This window comes from Plecotus auritus (assembly GCF_963455305.1).
Source record: "Plecotus auritus genome assembly, chromosome: 5".
Classification (NCBI taxonomy): Eukaryota; Metazoa; Chordata; class Mammalia; order Chiroptera; family Vespertilionidae; genus Plecotus; species Plecotus auritus.
In genome coordinates this window covers 37,948,719-37,961,485 of record NC_137776.1, presented here as the reverse complement: position 1 = coordinate 37,961,485, position 12,767 = coordinate 37,948,719, and the positions used below count along the sequence as shown (strand labels likewise).

At 42.3% G+C, this 12,767-nt stretch overlaps 1 protein-coding gene across 1 annotated transcript in view; it reads left to right on the top strand.

Annotated features, from left to right (window-relative positions):
* The window catches only part of NDUFA10 (NADH:ubiquinone oxidoreductase subunit A10), a 38,103-nt gene that overhangs the window by 12,283 nt on the left and 13,053 nt on the right, over window positions 1-12,767 (top strand). The window contains exon 8 of the mRNA XM_080670458.1: window positions 1,661-1,746. Within this exon, the coding sequence (XP_080526584.1) occupies window positions 1,661-1,746 (86 nt within the window). The remainder of the gene's footprint in view (window positions 1-1,660; window positions 1,747-12,767) is intronic.

Below are 12,767 nucleotides of genomic sequence, written 5' to 3'. Positions count from 1 at the left end.
CCAAAAAATTTTGAAAAAGAGTAATATAAGAACATTTGCCCTCCCAAATACAAAAGCATATTACAAAATTATGGCAATGAAAGCACTGTGGTACTAATACTAGAATAAATGAGTAGATGAATGGAACAGCACAGAGTCCAGAAACAGGTGCACGTGCGTGCTCACATGTGTGTGTGTGTGTATGTATTGAACCAAGAAGTCACCGGTTCAATTTCTGGTCAGGGCACATACCTGGGTTGTGGGCTTGATCCCTGGTAGGGGTGTGCAGGAGGCAGCCGACTGATGATGTTTCTCTCTCATCATTGTTGTTTCTGTCTCTCTAACCCTCTCCTTCCCTCTCTCTCTCAAAAAAATTAGTTAAGAACATGAAAAAAAAGCATAAATTACTAAAAAAGTTAAGAATTTTAGAAGAAGAAACAGATTTTGTGATCTGGGGTTGAGCTGCAGGTGGTGACATAGCGGAAGTATCACAGACCTGCCTGCTTCCCTATGAAACACCCTGAGCTGCCTTCTGGCTCGAAGGAGAGAGAGCAGGGCTCTCCTGTGGGAGGCCTGTGTTCAGCTGGCTCTGGGCCGGCTTGAGAGTTCCTTTTAGGTTTGATTTATTCTGCTCTTCCACTGATTCAGCCACATTTAATTCCTTCTCAGCCTTCTGTGTTTGTAGTGCTGACTTGTTTTAGGTTATTGTGAAATGTTTGACAGAATAGATGGCATGTGTTTGAGAAGAAGAGTGATGCATTTTAGCTCTAAGCTTGTCATCATTTGAGTTCTTATAGAATACTAGAGGCCCAGTGCATGAAATTCATGCACTCGGAGGCGGGGGGCAGTGTCCCTCAGCCCGGCCGTGCCCTCTCGCAGTCCAGGAACCCTTGGGGGATGTCCAACTGATGGCTTAGGCCCACTCCCCTGGGGAGCAAGTCTAAGCCAGCAGTCAGACATCCTGAGCGCTGCCACAGAGGCAGAAGAGGCTCCCACTGCTGCTGCGCTCGCCAGCCATGAGCCTGACTCAGGGCTTCTGGCTGAGTGGCACACCCCTGTGGGAGTGCACTGACCACCAGGGGGCAGCTCCTGCATTGAGCATCTGCCCCCGGTGGTCATTGCGCATCATAGCGACCAGTCATTCCACCATTTGGTTGATTTGCATATTAGCCTTTTATTATATAGGATATCCAAATTCTTGAGACTTAGATGACTTCTCCCAGTTGGGTGTGTTTGGGGAGAGTGCATCCTAAAGGTGCTCCTCTGGGAGGCCAGGCTGCTCCTGGCTGCAGGCTTTGGGCTGAGAATGTGGGTCATAGGACTTCGCAAAGGAATGCATTCACTTCCTTATTATTCTGTTGCTCCTGGAATGAAGTTGCTTGGGAGGAAGTGAGTAGTCTGTTACAAATGCAGGTCTCTGACCTAGTCTGACTCTTTCTTACCTGCCTCTTTTCCCCCAGACTATCAGGTAATGTCTCCTGTGTCAGCTGGGCAAGACGCCCACATTGAGGGGTCATCACTCAGTCCCCCTCCTCACTGAAGGCCATCTGTTTGGACTCCCTTTCTTTTTCATTTTTATGGTGTGATTCTTCCTGCCAAATATTTGTAGTTTATGGTGTATTAAAGTGTTGTGTCATTTAAAATGAGACTTTCCATTAAAATTGGAATTCCCACTGTCCAGGTGGTGGAGGACATTGAATACCTCACGTTTGACAAGGGGCCGTGGCTCGACCAGAGTGACAGCACCTTCCACCATCTGCGAATGCTGTGAGTATGGGGACATTGAGAACGGCCGGGATGCGGAGGGCTGGTGTTTGAGTTTGATATGTTGCCTGCTGCAGACATGGATTTGTGAAGTAATTATGTTTCAAGTTAGGTATTAACAGGCCACCCTGTACTGAGGCAGATTTCTTCTTTCTTTCCAAACTGGCTGTGATCTGATATTGAATTGATTGATTGTGTTATTAATTCAGCAGCTACTTTACCTTCACCATGTGCCAGGCACTGTTTCAGATGTAAAGGAATTAGTATCAAGTAAAACACCTCATCCCATCAAACATATATTTTGTGGGGGAGATAGAATACCCACATCAATAGAACTGTGTCGGTACTAAAGGCTGAAGGAAGGCAACCCTGGGTAACGGGACAGCAAGTGACTGAAAATGCTGTTGGGGAAGGTGTGAGAAAGGCCTGTTTTCTGAAGAGGCCCGAGTGACGCAGGGAGTGGTTCTGTGGTATCTGGGGGTGAGCATGGGACAGGGAGGCTGGGTCACGGATAGGTCCTGGGCTGGAGCTTGGTGGGAGAGTGTGCCCAGCAGCCCAGCCAGTGTGGCTGGAGTAGAGGAGAGTGGAGGAGTGAGTGGTTTAACCTGGTAAGGAGGGTGAGGGACACGGAAAAGATGGCAGATCAAGGGATCAGAGGTCAAAGTCACATCCACTCATAATGGAAAGCTGTGAAACTAAAGCCCATATTACAATGAAATCGCCTATGATTCTGCCACCACAGAAGCCAGTGCTAACAGTTTAATGCTGGTTCTTGCAATCTTTTTTTTTTTAATGTGTGTGCTTATATATTTCTAAATAAAAATTATCTTGCATATATCTTTGTTTTCTGTTTTTAGTATCATGAGCATGTCCCTAGTTTATTAAGTATTTAGAATTTTTATTTTTTATTTTTTTAAATTTTTATTAAGGTATTATATATGTACATATCTTACCATTGCCCCCCCCACCCCACTCCCATACATGCCCTCACCCCTCAATGCTTTGCATCCGTTGGTTATTCTTATATGCATGCATATAAGTCCTTCAGTTGATCTCTTATTTCCCCCACCTCTCCCTAACCTTCCCGCTGTAATTTGACAGTATGTTTGATGCTTTACAGCCTCTGTATCTATCTTTTTGTTCATCAGTTTATAATGTTTTTTATTATCCACAAATAAGTGAGATCATGTGGTATTTTTCTTTCATTGACTGGCTTATTTCACTTAGCATAATGTTCTCCAATTCCATCCAGATTGCTACAAATGGTAAGAATTCTTTCTTTTTTATGGCAGCATAGTATTCCATTGTGTAGATATACCATAGTTTTCTGATCCAGTCATCTGCTGACGGGCACCTAGGCTGTTTCCAAATCTTAGCTATGGTGAATTGTGCTGCTATGAACATGGGGTGTATATATCCTTTCTGATTGGTGTTTCTAGTTTCTTAGTATATATTCCTAGGAGTGGGATTACTGGGTCAGATGGGAGTTCCATTTTCAGTTTTTTGAGGAAACTCCATACTGTTGTCCACAGTGGCTGCACCAGTCTGTATTCCCACCAGCAGTGCACGAGGGTTCCTTTTTCTCCGCATCCTCGCCAACACTTGTCGTTTGTTGATTTGTTGATGATAGCCATTCTGACAGGTGTGAGATGGTACCGCATTGTCGTTTTGATTTGCATCTCTCGAATAATTAGTGACTTTGAGCATGTTTTCATATGTCTCTTGGCCTTCCTTCTGTCTTCTTTCGAAAAGATTCTATTTAGGTCCGTTTCCCATTTTTTTATTGGATCACTTATCTTCCTTTAATTAAGTTGTATAAGCTGCCTGTAGATGTTGGAGATTAAACCTTTATCAGTGATAACATTTGCAAATATGTTCTCCCATACAGTGGGGTTTCTTGTTGTTTTGTTGATGGTTTCTGTTGCTGTGAAAAAGCTTTTTATTTTGATGTAGTCCCATTTGTTTATTTTCTCTTTGGCTTCCATTGCCCTAGGGGCAGTGTCAGTGAAGAAGTTCTTTAGGCATATGTCTGAGATTTTGTTGCCTGTGGATTCCTCTAGTATTTTTATGGTTTCCCGTCTTATGTTTAAGTCCTATATCCATTTTGAGTTAATTTTTGTGTATGGTGTAAGTTGGTTATCTAGTTTCATTTTTTTGCATGTATCTGTCCAATTTTCCCAACACCATTTATTAAAGAGACTGTCTTGACTCCATTGTATGTTCATACCTCCTTTGTCAAATATTAATTGTGCATAGTGGTTTGGGTCGATACCTGGATTCTCTATTCTATTCCATTAATCTATATGTCTGTTCTTGTGCCAGAACCAGGCTGTTTTGAGGACAGTGGCTTTGTAGTACAGCTTGAAATCTGGTATTGAGATCTCACTACTTTGTTCTTCTTTCTCAGGATTGCTGTGGCTATTCAGGGTCTTTTGTTATTCCAGATGAATTTTTGGAGAGTTCTTTCTAGGTCTGTGAAATATGCCATTGGTATTTTAATGGGGAGTGCATTGGATCTATAGATTGCTTTGGGTAGTATGGACATTTTAATGATGTTGATTCTCCCAATCCATGAACATGGTATGTTCTTCCATCTGTTTACGTCTTCCTCTATCTCTTTTTTCAGTATCCTGTAGTTTTCCATGTATAGGTCTTTTACCTCCTTGGTTAAGTTTATTCCTAGGTATCTTTTATGGTGCGATGGTAAATGGGATTGCTTTTTTAAGCTCTCTTTCTGTAAGTTCACTATTGGTGTATAGAAATGCCATACATTTCTTGGTGTTAATTTTGTATCCTGTTACATTGCCGAATTCATTTATTAAGTCTGTTAGTTTTTTGATGGAGTCTTTCAGGTTTTTTATGTACAATATCATGTCATCTGCAAATAAGGACAGCTTTACTTCTTCTTTTCCAATTTGGATGCCTTTTATTTCTTCTTCTTGTCTAATTGCATTGGCTAATACTTCCAGTACTGTGTCAAACAGGAGTGGTGAGAGTGGGCATCCCTGTCTTGTTCCTGTTCTTAGGGGAAATGGTTTTAGTTTTTGCCCATTGAGTATGTTAGCTGTGGGTTTATCATATATAGCTTTTATTATGTTGAGGTATGATCCTTCTATTCCCACCTTGTTGAGAGTTTTTATCAAGAAAGGGTGTTGGATTTTGTCAAATGCTTTTTCTGCATCAATTGATATGACTATGTGATTTTTATCTCTCAATTTGTTTATGTGATGTATCATGTTAATTGATTTGCAGATATTGTACCATCCTTGCATTCCTGGGATAAATCCTACTAGGTCATGGCGTATGATCTTTCTGATGTACTGCTGGATCCAATTTGCTAGAATTTTGTTGAGGATTTTGGCATCTACGTTCATGAGGGATATTGGCCTGTAATTCTCTTTCATTGTGTTGTCTTTATCTGGCTTTGGTATTAGGGTGATGCTGGCTTCATAGAAGGAGCTTGGAAGTGTTCCTTCCTCTTGAATTTTTTGGAATAGTCTGAGGAGGATAGGTTTTAGTTCTTCCTTGAATGTTTGGTAAAACTCTCCTGTGAAGCCGTCTGGCTCCGGGCTTTTGTTTGCCGGAAGCTTTTTGATGACTGCTTCAATTTCTTCCATAGTTATTGGCCTACTGAGATGTTTAGAGTCTTCCTGATTGAGTTTTGGAAGGTTATATTTTTCTAGGAATATGTCCATTTCCTCCAGGTTGTCCAGTTTGTTGGAATAGAGTTGTTTGTAGTATTTTTTAACAATCCTTTGTATTTCTGTGGGGTCTGTTGTTATTTCTCCTCTTTCATTTCTGATTGTGTTTATTTGGGTCCTCTCTCTTTGCTTCTTGGTGAGCCTGGCTAGAGGTTCATCAATCTTGTTTATCCTTTCAAAGAACCAGCTCTTGGTTTTTTTGATCTTTTGTATTGTTTCTTTGGTCTCTATGTCATTTAACTCCGCTCTGACCTTTATTATTTCCTTCCTTCTGCTTACACTGGGCTTTTCTTGTGGCTCTTTTTCTAACTCTTTGAGTTGTAGGGTTAGGTAATTTATTACCGTTGTTTCTTGTTTTTTGCAGTATGCTTGTAGAGCTATGAACTTCCCTCTCAAGACTGCTTTCGCAGTGTCCCATAGATTTTGGATTGTTGTGTTTTCATTGTCATTTGTTGCCATGATGTTTTTTATTTCTTCCTTGATCTCTCTGATAACCCAGTCATTGTTTAATAGCATGCTGTTTAGTCTCCATGTGTTTGATTTTTTTGGATTGTTTTAATTGTAGTTGATTTCCAGCTTTATGCCACTGTGGTCTGAGAAGATGCTTGATATGATTTCTATCTTCTTGAATTTGAAGAGACTTTGCCTATGTCCCAACATATGGTCTATCTTTGAAAATGACCCATGTGCACTTGAGAAGAATGTATATTCTGTGGCTTTGTGGTGAAATGTTCTGAAGATGTCAATTAATTCCATCTGGTCTAGAGAGTCATTTAGGATTGATGTTTCTTTGCTGATTTTTTTGTTTAGAGGATTTGTCCAATGGTGATAATGGGGTATTAAAGTCTCCTACTATGATTGTATTGCTGTCAATCTCTCCCTTGATATCCTCCCGGAGATTTTTTATGTATTTGGGTGCTCCTGTATTGGGTGCATATATGTTTACCAGAGTTATTTCATCTTGTTGGATTGCTCCCTTTAGTATTATGAAGTGGCCTTCCTTATCTCTTGTTACGTCCTTCACTTTGAGATCTAATTTGTCAGATATAAGTATTGCTACCCCAGCTTTTTTTTTCCATTGCCATTCATCTGGAAGACCTTTTTCCATCCCTTCACCCTCAGTCTATGTGCGTCTTTTTTTCTGAGATGGGTTTCTTGTAGACAGTAGATATATGGGTCTTGTTTTCTTATCCAATCCATTACCCTATGTCTTTTGATTGGGGCATTTAATCTATTTACATTTAAAGTTATTATTGATAGGTGCTTATTTGTCACCATTTTTATTCTTTACCCCTGTGTTCCTTCTTCTCTTCCTATTTCTTTTTTTTTTTTACAGCAGACTCTTTAGCATTTCTTGCATTGCTGGTTTGGTGGTAATAAATTCCCTTAGTCCTTTTTTGTCTGTGATGCTCCTGATTTCACCTTCAATTTTTATTGATAGGCTTGCTGGGTACAGTATTCTTGGATTCAGACCCTTCCTTTGCATGACTTTGTATATTTCATTACACTCCCTTCTGGCCTGATGAGTTTCTGTTGAGAAATCAGTTGCTAGTCTGATGGGGGTTCCTTTGTATGTAACTTTCTGTCTCTCTCTTGCCGCTTTTAAGATTCTTATTGTGTCATTGGTGTTTGCCAATTTAATTATAATGTGCCTTGGCATCGGTCTTTTGGGGTTCATTTTGCTTGGGACTCTGTGAGCTTCTTGGATTTATGTGGGTTTTTTCTTCCCATATCAGGGAAGTTTTCTGTCATTATTTCTTCAAACAGGTTTTCTATTTCTTGCTCAGTTTCATTTCCTTCTGGAACCCCTTTATGTGGATGTTGTTTTGTTTCGTGTTGTCCCAAAGTTCCCTTAGGCTCTCCTCCTGTTTTTTAATTTTTTTTTCTAGAAGCTGCTCTACTTGGGTATTTTTTTCCCATCTTGTCTTCTAGCTCACTGATCCAGTCCTCTGCTTCTTCTAGTCTACTCTTGATGCTTTCTATTGAGTTCTTTACAGCAGCGATGTCATTTTTCATTTCTTCTTGGTTCTTCTTCATTTCTCTTGGTTCTTACTCATATTGTCGAATTTGTCTTCCATTTTTTTCAGCCACCTTATGACCATTTCTCTGAATTCTTTCTCTGGAAGGTTGCTTGCCTCCATTTCGTTTACTTCCTTTTCTGGTGATGCCCGCTTTTCTTTCATATGCGGGCTGTTTCTTTGTCTCCCCATGGTCTCTCTTCTCCAGATGTCTGGTTATGTAGTTCTCTCTCTCCTGCGTTGATATAAAGGCACAAAATACAACACAACCAGGTACAACACACAAGGCACTGAACAGAAATGTATTCACGATATTAATAACTTCCAATAAAGGTGACCACCAGAGAAAGGCAAATTAGGGGATAGGAGAGAAAGGAGAAGAGGAAAAAGAAAGAAAGAAAAGAAAAAAAAAGGAGTGTCAAAATGAAATTGGAAAAAGGAAAAAAAAAAGAGAGACAAGAAAGAGACTAAGAGAGAAAGGGGAACAAACTATATATGTGGGGAGAAAACTCCAATAGAACAACCACTAATCCCAGCAAATGCCAGCAACAAGTACCTCAGGATTAATACAAACTACTACACCAACTAATATCAAGTGAGGCAAGGGAAAACAGAAGTAAAAAACAAACAAAAACAAAACAAACAAAAAAATTCCCAACAAACAAAAAAAAAAGAATAAGCAAAACAATCTCACATAAAAGCATAAAAATTCGATATAATCAACATTCAAGTAAACAACAATAAAAGGACAGAGAGAAAAACAATTTTTTGGATAGTTAAGACAGTGAAGAGAGAGATGTGTATGGACTTGGAGCAGGGGATTGTAGATTAGATATATAAGTAGGGTGAAATTTTATCAGGGGGTAAACAGAAAGAATAGGAAAAATCTAAAGCAGGAAAGGGGTAAGAGAAACAGGACACCAAAAGGGGAAAGGTTAGGAAGAGAGTGATGGCATAAAGGTAGAGTTGAGATAGAGTAAAACAATGCTAAAGGAAAGATGAAACTAGCATGTAGAACACTAATCCCAAAGTAAAATAAAGAGAAAATAAAATGATACTTTTAAAAAAAAAAAGGTAAAATAGTAGTAGTAATGGTACTGATTGAAAATAAAAATGTAATAATTAAAAAGGTAAAATCAAGTGAGGAAAAAAGAAAAAAAATTAGTTTCTTGAGTAAAAGATGCAAAAAATGAAAATAAAAATATAAAAGTAAAAAATAAAAAAAAATAAAATGTGCAGTAGTGAAGGTCATTCACTTCCTCTATTGTTGTGTTTGGCATGCCTGTTTCTCAGTCCAGACAGTATGGCAGTTCCCTGCGTTCTACTGCTCCTCAGTGTTGTAAGCCAGTCCTGATTTTTAAGCAGGCGGTGTGTCTTAATTTCTCATATTCCTTTATTTTTGATTACACAAGAGTCAATTTGTGATTCAGCCCCTGGGTGGCAGTGTTTCTGGATTGACTTCTGGATCTCTTAGGCCTCTCTAGCCTGTATTTACATCCTTCTTTCCCTGTGGCACTCAATACCGGTTTGTGGAAGTGGGCTGCCTCAGAGCTGGCTCTCCGATGGTCACTCCCTGCTCCGATCATCAGGTTCCAGAAAAACAACTTTCCCCTGCAGTCTCCCAGGGTGTCCCCAACTGGGTGATCCTATGTATTGGGCTTAGTAATCAGAAGCAAGGATTTGAAGAGGAAAAAGCCCAAGTGTGCGAACAATGGGTCTGCGCGCAAGTCTAAGCAGCCGGCACACCTTTGAAATTCTTAGACTGTCCCTGCATGTCAGATCAAAATGGGTTGCTTTTTAGAGATTCCTTTTGTTAGCAGCTCTGAGGACCACCTTCCACATTCAGGGTTCACGCAAGCCCCAACAGCCACAGATTTTTCTAGGCACAGACTTCCCTGGTCCTCCAGCTTTTGCAAAACGCGTGTTCCTCTCTCCCGCCAGGACCAGAGACCTCACCTTATCCCAGGCGAAATCTGACCTTTCCATGGTGGAGTGTAGAGCTCCTCTGAATCCGCGTGTTTGCGCCAATTGGGGACTGGTGTTCTGGGGCTCGCAGCTGTTGAGTGGGTGCCGCAGTTGTGGATTTTCAGGCTTCTGATAAGCTCCACTTTCCCTTTCAAGATGGCGCAGTCTCCGTGTCCGAGCCTATAGCTCCGGGAGGGGACCCAGCCGCAGTGGGGGCTGCCTGGTCAGGGGAACCCCGTCTAGCAGTCCCCCACCTTCTCCTGGAGTTTAGCTGTCCCTTAACTTGCCAGCAAACACTCCTCATGCAACCCTCAGCTGTTCTTTCTTTCTGCTGTGGGACAAGGCTCGGAACACATCTGTCTATACCACCACCATTTTTTTCCCCCTTAGAATTTTTATTTTTAATGGCCCTTCGTGTCTGCTATTGAATTTATTGGCTGAGATAGAAATCAGGGGTAGCAAACCACAGCTTGGGGGCCAAATCCAGCCCTCAGCTGCACAGAGTGGTCCTCACATTTTTAAAGGATTGTAAGGAAAAAGGTATGCATGACAGCAACTATATATAGGCCTCAAAGCCTAAAGTTCTTACTGTCTGGCCCTTTACTGAGAGTTTGTCAGCCCTGAGATACACCATCTCTTAAATATTGATCTTTCCAGTCATTTCAATTTCTTCAAATCCATAGTACAGTAATGAGCATATTGTACACATTTTTGTCCCATTTCAGGTTACTCGCTTAAGGTATAAAAGTGGAGTTACTGGCTAGATAGTATGAATGCATTTTACAACTCCTGATATATTCTAAAATTATTCTCCAGAAAATGTGTGCCAGTTTGCAAGCTCATACCTGTCTTCTGAAAGTCCTTATGAAGACAGTATCTATATATATAAAAAGCCAGTGACCTGAATGCTGTAATGGAACTACCGGTCGCTATGATGCCCACTGGTTGCTATGATGTCCACTACGGCCAGCAAACGGGCTGATGAGGGTGGGGTCCGCCGGCCAACCTTCCATGGCCCCTCCCCCGGCCGTCCCCACCCCTGATGGGCCCACACCACCCTGATCGACCCACAGCCCCTCCCCCCTGGCCGGCCCCACCTCCCAACTGCCCCCCTTACCCCAGTAGGGGGCGGGGCCGGCTGGCCAACCACCTGTGGCCCCTCCCCTTGGATGGCCCCACTCCCGATTGGCCCCCCCATCCCATGGGCTCGCGGCCCCTCCCCCCAGCCAGCCCCGCCCCCAGTGGGCCCCCCTACTCCGATCAGGGGCAGGGCTGGCCAGCCAACCACCCGCTGCCCTTCCCCCCAGCTGACCCCATCCCTCATCGGCCCTCCCCACACACCAATCAGGAGTGGGGCCGGCCAGCCAACCATCCACGGCCCCTCCCCCCAGCCAGCCCCACCCCCCAATCAGTCCCCACCACCCCAATCGGCCCATGGCCCCTCCCCCAGCCTGCTCTACCCCCCGGTCAGCCCCCCCACCCCCCGTCCGATCAGGGGCAAGGCTGCAAGGCCGTCGTCTACCGCCTGCAGCCCCTCCCCCGATTGGTCCCCCCACTCCAATCAGGGTCAGGACCTGCCGGCCAATCGCCCGCAGTCCCTCCCCCCGGCTGGCCTGGCCCTGATTTGGCCCCGATTGGGGTGGGCCAGCCGGCCAGCCTACTGCTGTCTCCTCCCAACAGGCCCGGCCCCGATCCACCCCAATCAGGGCCGTGCCGGCTGGACTCTACCTGTGCATGAATTTGTGCACTGGGCCTCTAGTAGTTAAAATAAAAAGCAAACAAAATCTTGTGATTTTGATACCAGAGAAAATTATTTGCTTTATTTTGCATTTTACAAACTCTGAACTTCAAATAATTTATATTTTTATTGGCTATTTATTTGTCCTCTATAAATTTTGTCATATTTATTGATTTTTTAAAAGAATCTGCTTTTTGTTTGTTGATGTTCTTGATTATTTTTCTGTTTTCAATGTCATTGATACATACTCTAGAGTTTTTATTACTTCTTTTTCTTTAATCTGCTTCCTTTAGGTTTCAGTTACCCTTCTTGCTTTAGTTTTCTAAGGTAGAAGCTTAGAAGATTGATTTCAAGTCTTTTTCTAATATATACCTTTAGTGCTATAAATTTCTCTAGTTTCATTCCATTGTGATCTGAGAACTTGCTTTGTATGATTTCTACTCTGTTGTATTGGGTGAGATGTTCTGTGTGATCAGTGTTTTTTGATCTTGATTGATGTTCCAGTTGAACATGAGAAGGTGGATTCTGCTGTTATTGAATGGAATGTTTTATAAATGTGAGGTGGGCTGATGGACGGGTGTTCGGATCCCCTGTTTCCTCACTGCTTCCTGTCTGCTGGGTCTGTCAGACACTGAAGGAGAAGCATTTAGGTTTTCAGCTAACATATCAGGCTTGTCTTTTTCTCTTTTGAGTTTCTCTTTCTTTTTGTTCATTTTTGCCTCATGCATTTTGATGCCATGTTGTTAGGTGCATGGGTGTTTAGGGTTGTTATTTCTTCTTGGAGAATGAGCTCACTTATCATTACCTAATGCCCCTCTTTATCCCGGGTAATTTTTCTAGTTCTGAAGTCTGCTTTGTCTGAAATTGATAGAACTATTCCAGCCTTTGATTTGTGTAGGTAGGGTCTGTCCTCCTCCATCTCTTAACTTCCAACTGAGTCTTTGTATTTAAAGTGGGTTCTGGTGGACGACATGCAGGGCAAGAATGGTGGCTTTCAGGCACTTTACTTCTCAGAGCTGAAACTGGAAATCCTCTTAGTTTTCTAAAGCTCTTTGGTCAGCTTTCTCTTTTGTTTAGATGATTATATTAATTTTTTTGTCTAGATGTTTTTGTAAATGTCCCTAAATGATATTTTATACAGTACTAGAGGCCCGTTGCAGGAAGATTCCTGCAATAGGGCTTCCTGAGTTGGTCTGCTTCCCTCCCTTCTCTGCAGCCCTGCTTGCTTGCTTCTCTGCAGCTTCGCTCCCTTCAGCAACGCTTCGCTTTCTTCTTCTACGCTGTCTTCAGTCTTCGCTGTGCTCCTGGATATGCAAATTAACCGCCATATTGGTTGGGCTAATTTGCATACTTGCCCTAATTGGCTGGTGGGTGTGGCTGGTGGGCATGGCTTGTGGGTGTAGCGGAGTGATGGTTAATTTGCATATTACTCTTTTATTAGATAGGATTATTCTGAATCTTGCTTTAAAAATCTACATCTTTTCTTTAACTGCTGCATAGTGTTCCAGCTCTAGGTCTGATGTCTTGAGTTCTCAGCCTTAATCATAGTCACTCTTCTTGTCAACACTGTATCTGGAAGGTCTTTCAGAAACTCATGATTCC